General features: G+C 48.9%; 1 protein-coding gene across 1 annotated transcript in view; it reads right to left on the bottom strand.

Annotated features, from left to right (window-relative positions):
• Positions 1-524: 524 nt before the first annotated feature.
• The window catches only part of SKIC2 (SKI2 subunit of superkiller complex), a 45,630-nt gene continuing 25,795 nt past the window's right edge, over positions 525-20,359 (bottom strand). The window contains exons 19-29 of the mRNA XM_081852335.1: positions 19,014-19,132; positions 17,429-17,566; positions 15,159-15,296; positions 10,995-11,099; positions 8,672-8,834; positions 6,976-7,102; positions 4,702-4,912; positions 2,662-2,772; positions 1,555-1,773; positions 1,280-1,420; positions 525-847 (exon numbers count right to left, since the gene is read on the bottom strand). Coding sequence (XP_081708461.1) covers positions 647-847; positions 1,280-1,420; positions 1,555-1,773; positions 2,662-2,772; positions 4,702-4,912; positions 6,976-7,102; positions 8,672-8,834; positions 10,995-11,099; positions 15,159-15,296; positions 17,429-17,566; positions 19,014-19,132 — 1,673 coding nt within the window. The 3' untranslated portion in view covers positions 525-646. The remainder of the gene's footprint in view (positions 848-1,279; positions 1,421-1,554; positions 1,774-2,661; positions 2,773-4,701; positions 4,913-6,975; positions 7,103-8,671; positions 8,835-10,994; positions 11,100-15,158; positions 15,297-17,428; positions 17,567-19,013; positions 19,133-20,359) is intronic.

Genomic DNA, 20,359 nt, shown 5'->3' on the forward strand with positions numbered 1-20,359 from the left:
GGGAAACTCGGCCCTCCAGTTGTTTTGGGACTACAATTCCCACCATCCCTGACCACTGGTCCTGTTAGCTAGGGATGATGGGAGTTGTAGTCCCAAAACATCTGGAGGGCCAAGTTTCCCTATGCCTGCCCTAAATGGCCTTGGCCCAGTATACCTGAAGGAACATCTCCATCCCCCATCGTTCAGCCCGGACACTGATGTCCAGCTCCGAGGGCCTTCTGACGGTTCCCTCACTCTGGAAAGTGAGGTTACAGGGAACCAGGCAGACGGCCTTCTCGGTAGTGGCACCTGCCCTGTGGATGTCAAGGAAAGACATCTGAAGGCAACCCTGTTTAGGGAAGTATTTAATCTTTGATGTTTTATCGTGTTTTTAATATTCTGTTGGGAGCGATCCCCAGAATGCAGCCCCTGTGCAAGTCGAGAGTCACCTGTGCTCTGATTGGGCCTCCGTCGCCAACAGACCCTAACCCAACACAGCCTCACTCTTTGCATGTGTCAGAAGGAAATTACCCGCTCCCGTTAAGTCAGCAAAAAATAATATTTTATTGCGTATACCTGCAAGATGCATTACAACTTTTCAGACGTCAGAACAGAGAGAGGTGCATTTTGAGGGGGGTAGGAAGAGCCGAAGGTGCTCCCCGCTCCCTCACTGGGTGTAGAGGCTGGCAGCAAAGACGATGTCCCTCTTGATCATGTTGGAGGCGGCCTCCATCTTGGCGTGGAGCGTCGGCTCCCCGGTGACGCGGGCCGCGTTGCGCATCTCTCGGCAGGTCTCGTCCAGGCGCTGGATGCAGCGGACGATGATTCCTTCCTGCACGTCTGTCAGGTGGGCGATCTCAGCAAACGGCTGGCGAGGGAGGAAAGGAAGGAAGTTGTGGCTCTTGCCTTGCAGGGGGTTAAGCTATTGCAGGGGTCAGCAAACTTTTTCAGCAGGGGGCCGGTCCACTGTCCCTCAGACCTTGTGGGGGGCCGGACTAGATTTTGAAAAAAAATATGAACAAATTCCTATGCCCCACAAATAACCCAGAGATGCAATTTAAATTAAAAGGACACATTCTATTCACGTAAAGCATGCTAATTCCCAGACCATCCGTGGGCCGGATTTAGAAGGCGATTGGGCCGGAGTTGTAGTCCAAAAACAGCCAGAGACCCAAATTTGGGGAAACCCTGGACCAGATGATCCTCGGGGTCCCTTCCAAGTCTACAATGCTAAGACCCCTGCAGTGGGGTTGGGCAAATAAAAACCGGGGGGAAAGGGGCGAGGTGGTTGGGGCCTTACCATGCCGCGGGCCCATTCGTAGACCACCTCCACCAGCCCAAATTTGTACTGCTCCACAAAGTCCTCCACTGACTCCTGGAGGCCGCACTTGCGCTGCAGCAGGGCGATCTCCTCGGCCACCGACCGGATGTGCTCTATGCCCTGTAGGGGGAAGGGTGGGTCATGAGAGTCAGACTCTGGGAGCTGCTGCCAGGCCCCACATGTACATCAACGCCCCTGGCTGGCTCTATGGGGCTTCGGCTTCTCCTCCCCGCTGCCCCTTCCCCCCGGCTCACCTTCTGCAGGACGGAGGGCAGCTGGGGCTCCACCCTGGTGCGGACCTGGCAGACGGTGCAGCTGAGCAAGGCCACGATCTCCTCGGGCCGCAGGTCGGTCAAGGCGTTGTCCAGCAGCAGCTGGGTGAGCAGCAGCTCGTGGTTGCTGATCTGGCGGGCCACGCTGCCTTTAAGCTCTACGGCACCGCCTTCATTGATGTAGCCCAGGGAGCGCAGGACCTGGGGGGGCAGACCGGGCGCAAGGTGACCGAGGGGGGAAGGAGGAAACAGCAGCACAGGGTGGGGCTGACACACACACACACATCTATTTTGAACACAACCGGGGGCATCTCTGGGTTACTGGTGGAAGTCCTTGGATCAAATCTATGCTTCCCGGTGCCATAAGAAAGCTGCAGAGATAGCGCAGGATAGTGCGCATCCCAAAAATGATCTCTTCCAGTTTCTGCCTTCTGGAAGAAGGTACAGGGTTATAAAGATGAGGACTAGCCGCCTGAGAAACACTTTCCATCCAAATGCGATTTTGGTTTTAAACGCTGTGTAAGGAGTGGCGCTGTGGGTTAAACCACTGAGTCTAGGACTTGCCGATCAGAAGGTCAGCGGTTCGAATCCCCACGACAGGGTGAGCTCCCGTTGTTCGGTCCCTGCTCCTGCCAAGCTAGCAGTTCAAAAGCACGTCAAAGTGCAAGTAGATAAATAGGTACCACTCGGGCGGGAAGGTAAACGGCGTTTCCATGCGCTGCTCTGGTTCACCAGAAGCGGCTTGGTTATGCTGGCCACATGACTTGGAAGCCGTACGCCGGCTCCCTCGGCCAATAAAGCGAGATGAGCGCCGCAACCCCAGAGTCGGTCACGACTGGACCTAATGGTCAGGGGTCCCTTTACCTTTAAGTAGTCTCCATAGGAGTATATTGTATTTTAAAAACGGAGTATGAGTTTTTAAAGGGCTAACCAGGTTGGGGTAGCTGGGATAGCAGGCTTGTTGGTTTTGAATGTCTTGTGTAGATTTTTATTTATTTTTTCAATTTCGTTGTTCTGTATGGGACAATGACAATAAAGATGATCGTTATCGTATCCTTTTTGGGGTCTCCGTGAGGGAGCGGCTCTTACCTGGACCCGCTGGTGATACTCGGGCAGCAGCAGGAGGGACTGGTCAGAGAGCAGGAAGCGCAGCTGTTCCAGCTCCTCCAGCACCTGCTGGCGCTCCCTGAATCGCACAAACTAGAAGGGAAGAGGAAACAGAGAGAGAGAGAGGAGATCAAGCCTCGCCTAACGCTGGGAAAGGGAACTCGTGGCACTTGCACTGCTGCCGCTGGGACTCCAGTTCCCATCATCCCCCTGCTGGGATAGGCAACAGTCAGACGGGCTGGGAGGTGTAGTCTTTGTTAGTTTGCAAGCCCCCTCCATAGAGGCTGGCCCCTCTCACTGTCCTCGGAGCTTGCTTACCGGTAACCTCCCTCTGGCTGATATCCAGACAGACCAGGGAGATTTTGATAGGCCAAGCGTCCTCCCCACCTCCCACGTTTCTTCACTGCCTCTGGATGTGGGCAGATAAAAAGAGCTCAAGAACCATGTGTGCAGCGCTGCGCTTTTCTGCTGCAATTCTTTCTTTAAAAAAAGAAAGAAAACCACACTGGGCTCCACCCACTCTCCCATGTTCTGTGGCTTAAGGATCACAGAGTTGGAAGAGACCCCAAGGGTCATCCAGCCCAACCCCCTGCAATGCAGGAATCTTTTGCCCAACGTGGGGCTCGAACCCACAGCCCTGAGATCAAGAGTCTCATGTTCTACCAACTAAGGTATTCCTGGGAATTGCAAAAATTATGCACGTTGAACTGCGGTTGAGGTGCTCTCTCTCCTCCTCCTCCCCCCATTTTGAAATCCTTTACAGTGGTACGTCGGGTTAAGTACTTAATTCGTTCCGGAGGTCCGTTCTTAACCTGAAACTGTTCTTAACCAACCGACACTGGCACACTTAGGGATCTGCAGAGTTTTCGCAGCTTGCGTAACACACCTCAGCAACTCAGCATTTTGGCTAATCTATTTACATATAAACACACACGGAGCACTGCAACATGCCTCCCTCTCTCTCTAGCATCAGACAGCAAAGAGAAAAAACAAAGGCCAATAGTTCCCACTTCACGGAACACAGTAATACAAACATCCTGTCTCCGTCACTTCCCACTCTGTGGAGTCAAAACATACACCGTCATGTGAAAGAAAACAATCCCATGACTGCCATCATGGAGCAGGAATTCTAACAGCTAGATGGCCCTCCACATATTGCCCAAATGGAGGCGACAGCTGATTAAGCCACAGGCTGCTCTGTATGGAGGATGAAAAGGTGTTCTCTTTTTATCCAGCCTCATCCCATATGTGGAACATCGGCTGTGCCCCACTTTCCTTTGCTCCCGAGGAGAGCGGCCTCCTTAGAAAGGAGAGTGAGAGAGGCTTGTGCTCTGGAGCTCACGGACGACGAAAGCAGAGGCACAGCTCGCTCCCTCCCGCAGCCGAGCTCCGGCTGGAAGGGAGGAGCAAAGGCCACCTGGCCCATAGTGCAATCGACTGAAATCCATCCAGCGATTGGCCAGTCGATTGCGATCGATGCATCGGACATGCCTGAACTACAGTGGTACCTCGGGTTAAGTACTTAATTCGTTCCGGAGGTCCGTTCTTAACCTGAAACTGTTCTTAACCTGAAGCACCACTTTAGCTAATGGGGCCTCCTGCTGCTGCCGCGCTGTCGGTGCACGATTTCTGTTCTCATCCTGAAGCAAAGTTCTTAACCTGAGGCACTATTTCTGGGTTAGCGGAGTCTGTAACCTGAAGCGTCTGTAACCTGAGGTACCACTGTTTACGATTCTATGATTCCTCCACGGACTTCATTTACCGCCTGCCTGCATTCCAAGAAAAGCGATAAGATATTCCCAAGCTCTTTGCGATCACAAAGACTAGAAGTTGTTACACCCCCCCCCTTTATTTCTGCGCCCATGGCCACTTGCCATGTTTCTCCTGCGCTCGTGTGGAATCCCAGAAGACACGGCATCCTTTGGGGACTGGGGAAGATCAAGGGCCGCCTTAACCTCCCCCTTCCTGCCATCCCAGCCCAGCTCCATTGGTTCCTACTCCTGCCCCCACTCCGCGACTGACCTCCGTGTGGAAACGGGGGCTGTGCACGCACTGGAACCCCAGCAGAGCTTCCTCCAGGCGACGTGCCTTCACCACCCCTTCCACCACCTCCAGGTCCTTCAGCTGAAGGTCGTTCACAGGATCCAAGAGGGGGAGGCCCTCGGGGGAGCCCTCGGCCAAGCGCAGCAGCTCCTGGGTGGCTGTGGCAGCTGAAGGCCCAGGCAGATCATTCCTGCAGGGAGAGAGAGTGTGGAGGTAACGCTCTGCTTTGCGAAGGCAAACCCTGCACCAGAAATGCAACCGTGTGCCAAGGAGCGTTACGCCTAAAAAACCAGGGTTTTCCCCCTGACCTTTTGTCCTCTCACAATTTTTTTGTTAGACCTATTGCTTGGCTGGAGCATGACCGGGAATGCAGACGGAATCAAGTACCGTGGTACCTCGGGTTAAGTACTTAATTTGTTCTGGAGGTCCGTTCTTAGCCTGAAACTGTTCTTAACCTGAAGCACCACTTTAGCTAATGGGGCCTCCTGCTGCAGTGCCGCTGGAGCACAATTTCTGTTCTCATCCTGAAGCAAAGTTCTTAACCTGAGGTACTATTTCTGGGTTAGGAGAGTCTGTAACCTGAAGCGTATGTAACCTGAAGCGTATGTAACCCGTAGTACCACTGTATTGGGGGGAACATTTTAGGGAAACACCTGCTGACACGTGTATTTGCTAATGCTGGAAATGTGCTTAGATGGAAATACGTTAAGCTCAGGGTGGTTTCACTACGGTTTCCAATTGTTGACTTCTGCTAATAAAAGGAGCCTCTACAGAGCTAGCCGGCAGCTTGTTTGGAGCATGCTTGCCAGTGTGCTTCTGTGCAGCTCACCTGCATCCAACCTCCTGTCGTCTCCGTTATTCCAACGAGAGAGAGAGAGAGAGAGAAAGAGAGAGGGGGGGGGAGGCATGGAACATCTTATTCTGCCTGATCTCTCCTTGCCGCAACAAACAGTAAACCCACCGAGTGTCTCTGGAGCTCTTGTGGTCTAAGGGCCTTCCCACAAACGTCCAGTTTGCTCCTCCTTCCCCTCCCCCCCAATATACATCAAAATAAAACCTGAGCACGAAACACTAACATGGGCTTAGAAGTCCCTTGTCCTGTGAGCAGCAGCATGAGGGTTGCTATAGCTGCTGTTACCCTTCATCAAACAGTTAATTAATGAAATCTGCATACTGCCCTTTTAGTCGAAGATCTCAGGGCAGCTTACACACCATAAAAATACACGAGGTAAAAGCACAAACTTTCCAAGACATGACAAGCCAGCTGGTATTTTTGTTGTCTTGTGTTTATCGTATGCAAAAAAATAACCTGCAGTTTTATAACAGTATGTATTTAAAGCAGATGAATAAATGAGTAAATTAAGTTAATTTGGAATACAGTGGTACCTTGGTTCCCAAACAGCTAGGCTCCTGAACAAATCTGCTCCTGAATGCCGCAAACCCAGAACTGAGTGTTCCGGTTTGCGAACGTTTTTCAGAAGCCGAACGTCTGACGCGACTTACGCATCTTATGATTGGCTGCTGGAAGCTCTTGAAGCCAACTGGAAACTGGGCTTTGGTTTTCAAACAGTTTTGAGAGTCAAACGGACTCCCAGAATGGATTACGTTCAAGAACCAAGGTACCACTGTATGCAGAAAATAAAAAATATATATTTAAGGAACCGCAGAAAAAGGGGGAAGGAAGTCGAGCTTTGAAATGTTAAAATGATTGTAAATGTATAAAGATTGAAAATCATAAAATAATAATAATAATATCATATGCAAAAAAAGGAATAAAACGTACTCTTTAAAAAAAAATAAAAATAACCACAAAAATGGTTCCCATTGCATTTTTAATTTCTTTAAAGGCACTGTTATGTGTAAGAAACACTTTGTCCTCGTAGGGCTAGAAGGCAGAGGGCCGGGCCAAAGCTTCTGACATCCAGACTCAAAACACAGGCTGTGGAGGGATGGATGTCTCTGCCTCTTCTTCTGAGGCCAGATAATGAGATTTGGAAGTGTGGGAGGAGGGTGGGCAGGGGAAGACGAGGAGACATGAGAAGCTTCCTGGAGAGCAAAAAGCTCTCCTATTTCTGCCCCCACCAAAAGTACTTTACGCAGTTCTGCTACAGCTGCGAGGACTCGCTCTCTGCCACCCTCCAACACTGAGCATTATCACCTTAGACACAAGGGATGGGGGAACCTGCGGCAATCCAGGTGCTGCTGACCTCCAGCTCCCACCCTCCTCACCCGCTGGCAGGGCTCCTGTCTCACCTGAACCTGGGCATCTGGCGCTTCTTGAAATCTTCCAGGATGCGCTCAGCATTGACCCGCAGAGTTTTGTTTGTGATACCAAAAATGTCTGATGGGCCCAGTTTCTTTATAGTATGTCCGCAAGGGCCTACGTGGGATGGAGAAATATATATATATATACATCCATATATTGCAACCCTCCATCGGCTGTCCCAACCCAGAACACAGGGCCAAAATCAACCATTTGCACAATTATGGATTCCTAGATGCATTGCTTATGTCTCAGCGAACTTCTTTTAAAAAAGAAGTTTCTGGTTCTCTTGAACTAAATTATTGCCAGTGACATTTGAAAAAGGCTGTCTCCTCCTATCAAGCCCTCCTGCTTTTCTCCTGCTAGTTTGAAAAGAGTTATTTGGAACGCTTAACGTGCACACACAACTTGGAATGTTATCTCACACTCGGTATTTATTACCCCTGCTATGCAAAAATCTCCAAATGAATCCGAACTTCAATGTCTAAAATCCCTGGTAGAGGACAAGGATCCTGAGATCACGTTAAGGGTAGCCAAATTCTGTGCGATTGCCGTAAAGCTTAGGGAACAAGCTGTGCTATCATAATGATTAAGGTTTTAAATGATGATTTTAGGTTATATGTTAGTGACTAAGTTTTAATTTATATATTTTTTAACTGTTGCTATATCTGTATTGTCCCTGCTATACCTAATTGCAAATTCAAATGTTTCCCTATCGTGTTTTATGACCTCCTTGATATTGTATGTGGGCTGGAACTGGTCTGTGACCGATATAATAAAATTCATTCATTCATCCATCTCACTTTGAGTTCCTTGTGGGAACGCAAGCAGATCTGTTCACAACAGGCAAAAACGATGCTTTGCTCCCACCCCTCTTATTTAAAGGTCAGCAAAAGGGAGATCAGGATCTAGTCTGGGAAACTTGCAGTAGATCAGCGAGGATTTACAACTCCCTCTGTGTTATCCTATTTTTTTAGCAGCGATAACGAAAGGTTTTCCCTTCCTTGTAAGTTAGGCTGCTGAGATGAAGAAATCTGCTATGGGTAAGGGGAAGACCAGGAGTGATCTTGTGTGTGAAACAGCTGCAAATTTAGTTCTGGTATTGTTGTTGTTGTTTAGTCGTTTAGTCATATCCGACTCTTCGTGACCCAATGGACCAGAGCACGCCAGGCACTCCTGTCTTCCACTGCCTCCCGCAGTTTGGTCAGACTCATGCTGGTAACTTCGAAAACACTATCCAACCATCTCGTCCTCTGTTGTCCCCTTCTCCCCCTGTGCCCTCCATCTTTCCCAACATCAGGGTCTTTTCCAGGGAGTCTTCTCTTCTCATGAGGTGGCCAAAGTATTGGAGCCTCAGCCTCAGGATCTGTCCTTCCAGTGAGCACTCAGGGCTGATTTCCTTCAGAATGGATAGGTTTGATCTTCTTGCAGTCCATGGGACTCTCAAGAGTCTCCTCCAGCACCATAATTCAAAAGCATCAATTCTTCGGGGATCAGCCTTCTTTATGGTCCAGCTCTCACTTCCATACATCACTACTGGGAAAACCATAGCTTTGACTATATGGAACTTTGTTGGCAAGGTGATGTCTCAGGGTTCTTAGTAAAAAAAAAGAAGATGCAGAATCTGCCCTGTAATATAAAACCACAAACCTCGTTTCCCCAAAATCAACCCCTATTTCGCCTTACCCTCTGGAAGGAAGAGCTTGGTGTGCAGAAGGTCATCAGGAAGCGGCACCTCTGGAGGGGAAGGGAGACCAGCCTCCTTGCAAGCAGCCACATCCCCCTCTGACAGCTTTTTCTCGCACATCACCAAAGTGCTGAAGGCTCGGTTGGCCGCGTCAGAGGAAACCTGAAGTCAAGAACCCAGGAATGTGATTTGCAAAGGGGAGTAAACAGGCTACCTTTTCCTCGTCCGGCCTCCAGCCTAAACAACCAGCCATGGGGTCGTCACAGTTGAGGTTGTGCATCCCTTGGCAAAAGGGGGCCAGAGACAGAGGGCAACTGCATCGGATCTGACACCGCTTAAGTGCGACCCAAGTTCTGCAGAGTGCTAAGGAGATTCGTGGAGGAAAGCTGCAGGTGCTGTTAGACTCCACCACCCATCAGTCCCAACTAGCACGGCCAACAGTTGGGAATGATGGGAATTGTAGTCCAGCAGCAACACTGATTCCTCATCCCTATAGTCTGCTCTTCTTTTATTCTACCACAGGGGTCAGCAAACTTTTTCAGCAGGGGGCCGGTCCACTGTCCCTCAGACCTTGTGGGATCCCAGATTACATGGGGGGGGATGAACAAATTCCTATGCCCCACAAATAACCCAGAGATGCATTTGAAATAATAGCACACATTCTACTCATGTAAAAACACCAGGCAGGCCCCACAAATAACCCAGAGATGCATTTGAAATAAAAGGGCACATTCTACTCATGTAACAACACGCTGATTCCCAGAACTGAGAAGGCAATTGGCCCCCAGACCTTAGGCTGCCTACCCATGTTCTACCACAATGCTGATTAAATGCAGACTGACTTCAGCATCAAACCAGCTTTCCATCCGCCCTACCTCCAAATTCTGCTTACCATCTCGCTGGAAGAGTTCTGGAGAACTTGCTCACAATTTTGTGGCATTTGGACTGGTCCTAATACCAGCTAACATTGAGTCCCCAACTGCAAATTGCCCCCCCCCTCTAAATAGCTCAGTGTTGCTTCCTTCCTCTTCTATGTTAAAGAAAGTTAGATCCTGCCTTAGAGAATTTGTTGATCCATTTGTAGGCACTGTGTTGTTTATACACCTGCTGAAAGCTTTTTATTATTATTATTATAGCAAGCCTACACAGACATATAATTTAGTCTATGATTTAAAGGTTTTGTTGATTTTGCCTTGCATATAGTTGTCTAAACAGTTTTGGGGATTTTAGCAGCATTTCTTACGTTTGCACTTCTTACAGAGTCTATAAGTTTTCCTAACTCTCTCTCTATATATACTGTATTTTTTGCTCTATAGGACGCACTTTTTCCCCTCCAAAAATTAAGGGGAAATGTATGTGTGTCCTATAGAGCGAATGCAGGCTGTGCGGCTAAGCCCAAAGCCAGAACATGGAGACGGAGCACTGCACAGTGCTCCATTTTGCTGTTCTAGCTTGCGGATGGCTGCGCAAAGTCTCCGCAGGGCAGCAGGGTGCCTTCACCCTGCTGCCCTGCAGAGGCTACGAAGGCTGTACGAAGGTGGGGGGAAGGCTGCAACGCTTCCCCCCACCGCCAGCCCCACAAGCTCGGGGGGCAGCGGGAAGGCAGCATGCCGCCTTTGCGCTGCTCCCCGACCTAGTCTTTGGGGCTGGCAGTGGGGGAAAGCAGCGCTTCCCCCTGCCAGCCCCAAAGAGCAGGTCGAAAGGAGCCCAAAGAACTCCCGCTGGGCTCCGGAGGCTTCGGGTGTTTCAGAGGGGGAGAACAAGGGAAAAAAATTTTTTTCCCTGTTCTCCCCCTCCTATGGTCTGGTGTGTCCTATGGGTCCAGTGCGTCCTATAGAGCGAAAAATACGGTATACACATATATGTATATGTTTGTGTGTGTGTGTGTGCGCGAGAGAGAGAGAGAGAGAGAGAGAGAGAAAATAAGTTGCTTGAGCAATAGAGAACATCTTCTGTATGGAAAACCAAGAATCTAGTCCTCATACTTAAGGAGACAATTTACATGCCAGGGTTAAAAGTCTGGGCTTTTGGGTGCAGTGACTGAACAAGACTCAGTCATGAGTCTCAATGCCCCACATATCATCTTCAGATCCTTGACTTTTCCAAGCCCAAATCTATCCATGAGCAAAACCAACCAACCAGCCAATACACAAGAGCATGTCTTATTTATCTTTCTTCTTGTAAAAAGCTTAGAGGTGGGTTTTTGTTTTGGTTTTTTACCATCATGCGATAAAGAAATGTTATAAATCGATCAATCTACACCTATGAGCACTGAATTTGGGGTTCTTTAGCGCATGGTGCTGGAGAAACTCCCCCACTTACCTGCAAGATCACCCCCAGGGCATTTCGGTGCTCTTGGTTTTTCACCACGATCACCCGTCCCACGGAAAGGGCCTTCAGTCCATTCATTGACTCCATGACTCGCCTCTGAAAGTGAGAAACAGCTAGAGGACGACACACACGCAAACAGCACCCTTAGGTCACCATAACTGGAATTCTAAAACAGAAAGACCTCGTGCTCTGCTTCCAAGTTTTCTTCCAAAGTAGCCAGTCCTGTATCCACAACGTTGAGGAGCAGGAAGGATGCTGGATCCAAACCCCTCCTTGCTCCAAAAAGTCTTTCTCCTTCCTATAGACATAAGCCAGGTCAGAGGAAGGTAACCCACGGTCCCTCTTTCCTCAAGATGCTTTTAAATCTTGAAACCTTCGGTGAACGTTCAAAACAGAACCAAACTGTAGTCTTCTTGGTTGTGGAGGTGAATGTGCAACAGCAACTTAGCACAGCGACGAGGGAACCTCCTTTGGCAAAGTTATATATATACTGTGTGTGTGTGTGTGTGTGTGTGTATAATTAGATTTTCTGTTTTACAATTTAATATACTCATTTAAGGGACGCAGGTGGCGCTGTGGGTTAAACCACAGAGCCTAGGACTTGCCAATCAGAAGGTCGGTGGTTCAAATCCCCGCGACAGGGTGAGCTCCCGTTGCTCGGTCCCTGCTCCTGCCCACCTAGCAGTTCGAAAGCACGTCAAAGTGCAAGTAGATAGATAGGTACCACTCCAGCAGGAAGGAAAATGGCGTTTCTGTGTGCTGCTCTGGTTCACCAGAAGCGGCTTAGTTATGCTGGCACATGACCTGGAAGCTGTACGCCGGCTCCCTCGGCCAGTAAAGCGAGATGAGCGCCCCAACCCCAGAGTCGGCCACGACTGGACCTAACTGTCAGGGGTCCCTTTACCTTTACACTCATTTAAACAACCTTACATTATCAATGACTTCCCTTCTCTTTCCGTGGTTCATTTTGCATACCATAAATCCCTGTATACTTTACATGAACTAAACCATTCAGTATTCCATTGTTACATCCATCAAAACTTATTTACACTGTTAAATTTACCTTTATCATTTTCAAGTGTACACAATTTCCCCCCATATATTCAGTAAACATTTTCCAATCTTCTTTCAACATACGTTCTTCTTTTTCTCTTATTCCATATGCTAGGCCTGCAAGCTGGGCATATTCCATCAGCTTAAGTTGCCATTCTTTTTTAGTTTGGGCCCTTTTGGCAAAGGGGGCAAAGATCCCACGGGTTGGTCTATTTCCCCATGTCCAGGTATCAGCGCTGTTGCTTACATGCCATTGTTTATGCCCAAGAGGGAGACACTGAGGTCCAGCTCTGAGGGCCTTCTGGCGGTTCCCTAGCTGTGAGGTTACAGGGAACCAGGCAGAGGGCCTTCTCGGTAGTGGCACCCGCCCTGTGGAACGCCCTCCCTTCATAAAGGGACAACTATTCATACAACTCCCTTCATAAAGGGACAACATAAATAAACAACTATTTTACTTTTAAAAGACAACTGAAGGCGGCCCTGTTTAGGGAAGTTTTAAATGTCTGATGCTGTATTGTTTTTAATATTCAGTGGAAGCCGCCCAGAGTGGATGGGGAAACTCAGCCAGATGGGCAGGGTATAAATAATAATAATAATTATTATTATTATTATTATTATTATTATTATTAATTATATCAGGCTTCGGGTTTGTTTGAAGAACAAAGGGACTTTAGTAAAAACAAGCAAACAAACCTTCAAGGGGCCACCCACACGACCCAAAACAGCCCAATGGAGACTAAGAACGCTCAGTAGCCATGGAATATCAGCAGACTGTGGGCATTTTGGGGTGGGTGGGAGAAAACTCAGGTGGGAGACAAGAAACGGAATGGAGTATCTTGAGAAGGGCCTGGATGACATGGCTGGCACAGTGAGAACTCACACTACAGCCTTGTGTGGAGGTTTATTTTTTTTTTTTTTAAATAATTTTTATTGGGTTTTTACATTTTATAACAACAAACACACACACAAAGACAAGAACACACAAACACACAAATACAATTACATACCCTAATTTTCTTTACCCACTTTCATTGACTTCCCCCCACCCCCTCCTCTTACATCCCAGTTCCAAAATTAATTCAGCAAGTTCTTACCTAACCTCTTAAAGATATTCATATTGTTTTTAAAAATTAAATTCTTTTTGTTTATCTATATTCAACTTATCCAATTCTCTTATAATCATTAATTTCTCTTTTTTTTAAGGTCGATCTAATTTCCCCTCCACAAATTTTCCCTTTATTATATTAATTATAGGTCACATTGACCAAGTAAAACAAAACAAAACATTTTATAGTTCTATTCTCTCCCCCCCCTGCCCCGGTTTCTGTCCCTTCCCAGACAAATGTCTAAAAAAAAAATAAAAAAAAATAGTTCTTAGCCCGGATTCCTCACGTCCGAGGCGTCTGATTCTCTGTCAGTCCCTCTCTGCCAACTATGTTGGTAGTCCTCTTTGTTGGTCCTAAGACCCCGAAGGAGTTCAGTCAGAGTCACATCATATTTTCTTTCATCCAGAATGTTAAAGAGTGTTTGCTACGAAAGACCATCTAGTTTTCCATACTCAAGAGGAAAGTCCCAATCATGTTGCTTTATTCTTTTTAGTTTTAATATTCCAAGTACTCCAGGGACTTCTCTCTTCTTCTTTCTCATCTTTCGCAGGTTTGTAATCCAAAGGTCTTCTTGCTCATACTCTAACAATGCAGATTCCTGGTTGATATTTTCCACTTGTAGTGTCTGAACTCCTTCTTTCTTCTCTGTCAATTCCAAAGGCATCTCTTCCTGCTCAGCTGCAGAGTTTTTATCATGCGTCTCCTTTGTGCATTCAGCAGAGTTGTTTGTTTCAGAATTCAAGGTCATAAAAACTTTACTCAAAGCCATACTCTGCTCCTGCAGGATTCCCACGAGAAAGAACATTTTTTCTATCTCCGCCAGTAATTTTCCCTCTGCAGCCATTGTAATGTCACTAATTCCCCCTAGGGGGCTTTCAGTTATTTAGTAGTCCTTTTCCAATAATCTGTTACTTTGTTATTATCAATACTTTGTTTCCAATCGCCTCAGTCCAAATGTATCAGCTTTAATTCCAAAAGTTGTTAAATAACAAAATTCTTTACTTTGTCCGCCCGTTTGACAGCTTCTTTGACAGCTGTCAAACTCCTTTCACTTCTTCCTCCGGCACCCAAATAGGACACTCCCGGGTTTTGGGGGGGATTACACACAAAGTTCCAAAATTCCCTTTCTCTCCAGCACAAAATCTTCTTCTATCAAATTTGTGAAAAACTTTTAAATCATCAAAACAGTATTCATTCCGCCTTAATTCTCCGTTCCTTGCTTTAAATCGTCTATAAGTAGAGGGGGTGCGGACTTCCCTTTAACACATCCCCCGATCGTGCCGAATTCACAGGATAAAATTTTTAAAGTCCAAATTCCACTACTCACGGGTCCTTTGTTATCCAGTCCAAATTTTGGGAAGAAAGTCAGCGCTCTCCGGCCATGGCTTGCGGCTTCACTCCACTGAGGTAGCGGTCTACTCTCAGCACCACGCCACTCTCCGTACCCTCTCCGCAGCCTTTAAAAAGGCTCTTCGTGGGTCGGGGAGGGCGCTTAAGGTGCCCACCGAGTCACCAAGTCCGCAGGCTTCCGCGCCTGCGGTTTCTGAGGGTCCCCGTGTCGCCGGCACGGCAAGACCCGTCCTCAGTAGAGCCGATTCCCTCCGGAGCTCGGAGGGAATCCGCCATTAGCCGTTCGCGCTAACCCGGAAGTCTACCTTGTGTGGAGGTTTAAGCTTGTGCCCCCTGAAAAAAGGGGGAAGAGATTATCCCTCTCGTCACCACCTCCTGATCCTCACGTGTCTCTCCTGAATGCCCACAGCTGCCTGAATGCCCACAGCTGATCCCTCCCATTGAACAAAGCAAGCCCTCCTATCCCAGTGCGTCTCATGGGGAATGCTGCAGCTTGAGTATTCTACCTTGGGCAGACGCACCAACAGCACCACCTAGAGGCACTGGGCGATACTGTCTAGCCCATGGGTCCATCAACTGCAAAACTACGGTCACTCTCTGCACCCCCGTTCTCCAGATTCCACCCCCACCCCCAAAAAATCAGCACCTGTATGAGTTCCCGGGTCTCCTGTAGCTCTCGGACCACGTGATAATACTCCTCTAAGTCGCCAAGCTGTCCCGACAGATCTAATGCTTCCATGTTGGCCAAGATGCAGCTCAGCTGGGCAATCCTGTGTTCGTGGACCTAGGAGGGAAGGGGGTGAGGGAAGGTGAAACGATGTGAAGAGGGAAAGCCCCAGACTCTCCTAGAGGGGGGGGGGGCTCAAGACATAAGGGAGCCTGAACAGACAGCACCCGCAGGTTAGCAGAGGAGACGTTCTTGGCAAACAGCTTCTAGCTTCATTCCCTGGCAGCAGGCAAGGGGAAAGTCTCTCTGGAGAGACTTTGCCAGTCAGAGCAGACAGCACTGGGCTGAATGGACTAATTGCCTGATCCACTTCTAAAATTCTCATGTGTACACCATGCTGATCTTCAATCAGCTGCCTTCTGGTTTCTTCCCCAGGTTCCTTTGGCTTCTTACACACAGTGGACGCTTGGGTTGCGAACGTGATCCATTCACAACTCGCAGCATTCGCAACCCACGTCTGCGGACTCGTGGGTTGCGATCTGGGGCTTCTGCACATGCGCAAAGTGTGATTTAGTGCTTCTGCGCATGCGCGACCGCCGAAACCCAGCAATAACCCGTTCTGGTACTTCTGGGTTTCGGTGGTCCGTAACCCCCCAAAAAAACGCAACCTGAAGCGGCTGTAACCCGAGGTATGACTGTATTTGCGTGCAAACCTCCATCAAACATGGAAGGGGAGCTTGCAGCCCTGCAAACGTTATTGGACTCCCAAGCCTCCCATCAGGCTCAGCCAGGATAGCCGACCAGGAATTATGGGAGTTGTTGTCCAGCAACATCCAGAGGGCCACAAATTCCTAGCCCTGATCTACAATTCCCCTCTTATTCCTCTGCTCCTCCCGTACAGCCTTGGACCTGTAGGGGTGTGTGTGTGTGTGTGTGTGTGTGTGTGTGTGTTTAAGATCCTTACATGACAGGTGTACCGGCTGCTGCCCAACTCACGCCCTGGACTTTCCAAGTGTCCTCAGATCAGATCTGGTTACGACACCTGTCCTTTCTTCTGTTCCCCAGGGAGCCGCATACTGGTTGGGCACAGAGGAAAGGTGGGAGACCCCAGCTGGGGAACCATCAAAGGAAGAAGGCGGCACAGCGACCAGGGAGCCAGTGTGGTGTAGTGGTTAAGAGCGGTGGACTCGTAATCTGGGGAACCGGGTTCGCGTCTCCGCTCCTCCACATGCAGCTGCTGGGTGACCTTGGGCCAGTCCCACTTCTCTGAAGTCTCTCAGCCCCACTCGCCTCACAGAGTGTTTGTTGTGGGGGAGGAAGGGAAAGGAGAATGTTAGCCGCTTTGAGACTCCTTTGGGTAGTGATAACGCGGGATATCAAATCCAAACTCTTCTTCTTCAGGGAGTGGTGGTGGTGGGACGACCATGCGTGGTCAGAGAAGAGGGCACAGACTGGGAAGCGTAGGGTCGGAAGCTAAAGGGGTAACAAGGCTTCGTGAGCTGAGAAGAGTCTGCGGCAGGGAGAAGTCCAGAATCGGTGGAGGCTGGAGAGGAGGGGTGTGTGCAATGAGTCTGGCTGGGGAAGAGGCACAGGTGTCTCCCCTCCCTGCTTCGTCTCCCAGAACAAGTAGAGGCATGAAAAGGGCGGAGGAGAGATTGGTGATGCACAGGCAAAGTCTCAGATTGCTGGGAAATACAGTGGTGCCCCGCAAGACGAACGCCTCGCAAGATGGAAAACCGGCTAGACGAAAGGGTTTTCCGTTTTGGAGGCGCTTCGCAAAACGAATTTCCCTATGGGCTTGCTTCGCAAGACGAAAATGTCTTGCGAGTTCCTGCGGGGGTTTTTTCCTCCTCCCCCCCCCTTTTCCTAAGCCCTAAGCCGCTTATCAGCTGATCCGCTAAAAGCCGCTAAACCGCTAATAGCACTAATCCGCTAAGCTGTCAATGGGCTTGCTTCACAAGACGAAAAAACCGCTATACGAAGAGCCTCACGGAACGGATTAATTTCGTCTTGCGAGGCACCACTGTAAACTGGGGTGGGGGTGGGGACTTAGGCAGCTGTGGGGTCCTTCAATCCCAGCACCTGCTTGATGAGAGCTGGACCTACTAGAGATGAGTTACTGCGCTCATTAGGCCTGAGACTCCTGTGTGGAACGTATTTCTGCTAATAAAGATTGAAGTCCAACTTGCATGGCGTGGTGTGACTAGCTGCCGGCTCGCTTCTGACACCCCCTCTCTCCAGAGACCTACCTTGCTGTCCTTCCGGGTGTGGAACTCGGAGAAGCTCCTCTTCATCATGTCCTCCACGCGAAGGGCTTCTACTCTCAGCAGGTTGAGGATCATGGTGTAGGTGAGGCGGAACTGGGACTGCAGCTGGGTGGGTTTGCCCTGGAGGGACAGAGGAGGAGAGTTGGGAGAGGAAGGCAGCAAAGCTGTTTTTCCCAAATGCCCCTGCTCTCACAGCTTTCGCATCGGGGGCCTCGCCACTGTGAGAACAGGATGCTGGACTAGGCCGGGCGTTTGCCTGAACCATCTACAGGGCTCTGCTTCATGACCTTAAAGCCCTTCTAGGAAGCCTATATTCCAACAAGAAGGAGGAGGAAGAGGAGTAATAATAATAATAATAATAATTTATTTCAACCCTATCCATCTGGCTGTGTCTCCATTGCGGTTTTGCAGGTGCACAGAAAATGACACCGGGAGCAGTGAATTCAGCTTCTGGAGAATCCCCGTTATCTGTTTAAAAGCAGCAGCTCTTAATTTCTAGCTCTTTTGGCTCAATGGAAGCAATGCCTGCTACAATCTCCAAAGATAGAGAGAGATGGCTGGCCGATGCTTCTAGGGCACAAGAGCAGGGCATTGATGCGATTTCTTTCTCTTGTGTTGTGCACAGGTAAAGGTAAAGGGACCCCTAACCATTAGGTCCAATTGTGGCTGACTCTGGGGTTGCGGCGCTCATCTCGCTTTATTGGCTGAGGGAGCCGGCGTACAGCTTCTGGGTCATGTGACCAGCATGGTTACCGGAGCAGCAAACGGAAACGCCGTTTACCTTCCCACCGGAGCGGTACCTATTTATCTACTTGCACTTTGAGGTGCTTTCGAACTGCTAGGTTGGCAGGAGCAGGGACCGAGCAACGGGAGCTCACCCCGTCGCGGAGATTCGAACCACCGACCTTCTGATCGGCAAGTCCCAGGCTCTGTGGTTTAACCCACAGCGCCACCCGCGTCCCTTGTGTTGTGCATAAACTTTGGCTAAATGAGGATGATTGCGAGAAGACTCAAATCGGTCTTTGTGTGTTGGTGGATTATGCCAAATGGTAAAAATCGGCAGAATTTACACAAAATGAAAACAATACAGATTTACTCACCTCGCCGAAAATTCACACAAGCATAGAAATGGCTTTTAGAAATGGATTGTGCTAAATAAAATATTTACGTATTGCATTTATATCTCACCCTTTTCTACAAGGAGGTCGAGGAGGAGCACATAGTCCTCCCCCTCCCCATTTTATCCTCACAACAACCCTGTAAGGTAGGTATGACTGAGAGTGAGTGACAGGCCCTGGTCTTCCAGGACCTAGTCTAACCATGTTGATCAGCTAATGTAGCTAAGAGCAACTTCCAAGGTCAGAAACCTCTAAATACTAGTTGCCAAGACCAAAGAGATTCAGGTTGTCCTGTTCTCCTTGCAAGCTCTGGATTACATTTAGGCTCGACCCAGAAGGAAAGCTCTTACGATACGTTATTTCAGCCCTGACACTTTTAAGGACACCCCATTGCAAAATAATCTGGTGCAACAGGGATGGGAAAGTGTGCGTTTGTGTGCCTAACTCACCAACATCATCCGGTGAAGATCGGCCATCTCAGGTGCTTGGTTTTTGCACAAGATGATCACCATCCCCGTGGTGTCGAGACCTCGGCGTCCAGCTCGGCCTGCCATCTGGATGTACTCAGCTGTGCGAGAAAGAAACATGCACTTAGATGTTAGAATTCCTGCTCCGTGATTGCAGTCATGGGATTGTTGTCTATCACATGACAGTATATGTTTTGACTCCACAGGGTGGGAAGTGACGGAGACAGGATGTTTGTGTTACTGTGTTCCGTGAAGTGGGACTACTGGCCTTTGTTTTTTCTCTTTGCTGTCTGATGCTAGAGAGAGAGGGAGCCATGTTGCAGTGCTCTGTGTGTGTTTATATGTAAATATAGTAGATTAGCCAAAATGTTGAGTTGCTGAGGTCTGTCACACGCAGACTCTGCGGATCCCTAAGTGTGCCGGTGTCGGTTGGCATCGGTCGCTGAGATGTTCGGGCAGAAGGAAGCTTTTGAAGCTCCCGAATGAACGACCAGGAGGGAGATAACATACCAGTCAGGCATGTGTCCCTGCCAGGGTCCTACTTGAGAATAGGACGAGCTCCTGTCATTAGATGGTTGAAACTGCGGTCAAAAGGGGCTCTTCAATAAATAATGGTTGCCAACTAGGAATCTATCCAGGTGGAAAACAGTTCCTGCCTCAGCACCTGGGGTGAATGGCAGCTTGCCACCAGGTGAATCAATGAGCAACACCAGGTCCGTATCTTGCTGCTGATACTAGACTTGCCGCTTGTAAGGTGAGACCGGCAGCTGGGAGCTTAATGCACATCCCCAGTCTTAACATATGGCCAGAAAAGAAGATGAACAGCCACCACAGATCTGGTCTCACTCCTCTTTCTCCTGCAGCAATACAGCCAAGCTATCGCTGCTTGGGTGCCCACCATGAAAGCTATCAAGAAGAGCTTGTTCATCCCGGATTGGAACGGAGTCAGAGGAAGCTGCGCTGATAAAAAGACAGTTGGAAAAATATATACAGTGGTACCTCGGGTTAAGAACTTAATTCGTTCCAGAGGTCCGTTGTTAACCTGAAACTGTTCTTAACCTGAAGCACCACTTTAGCTAATGGGGCTCCCGCTGCCACTGTGCCACCGGAGCACAATTTCTGTTCTCATCCTGAAGCAAAGTTCTTAACCTGAGGTACTATTCCTGGGTTAGCGGAGTCTGTAACCTGAAGCGTATGTAACCTGAAGTACCACTGTACTAACAAAGCAGTATTCGACGGATGAAAGTATATGATGTTTGACACGACTGCAAATCGTGGACTCAGGGACGGGAATTATAAAGCGTCAAAATCGAGATGTGGAAAATATG

The sequence above is a fragment of the Podarcis erhardii genome, assembly GCF_964252035.2.
Source record: "Podarcis erhardii genome assembly, chromosome: 2".
Taxonomy (NCBI): domain Eukaryota; kingdom Metazoa; phylum Chordata; class Lepidosauria; order Squamata; family Lacertidae; genus Podarcis; species Podarcis erhardii.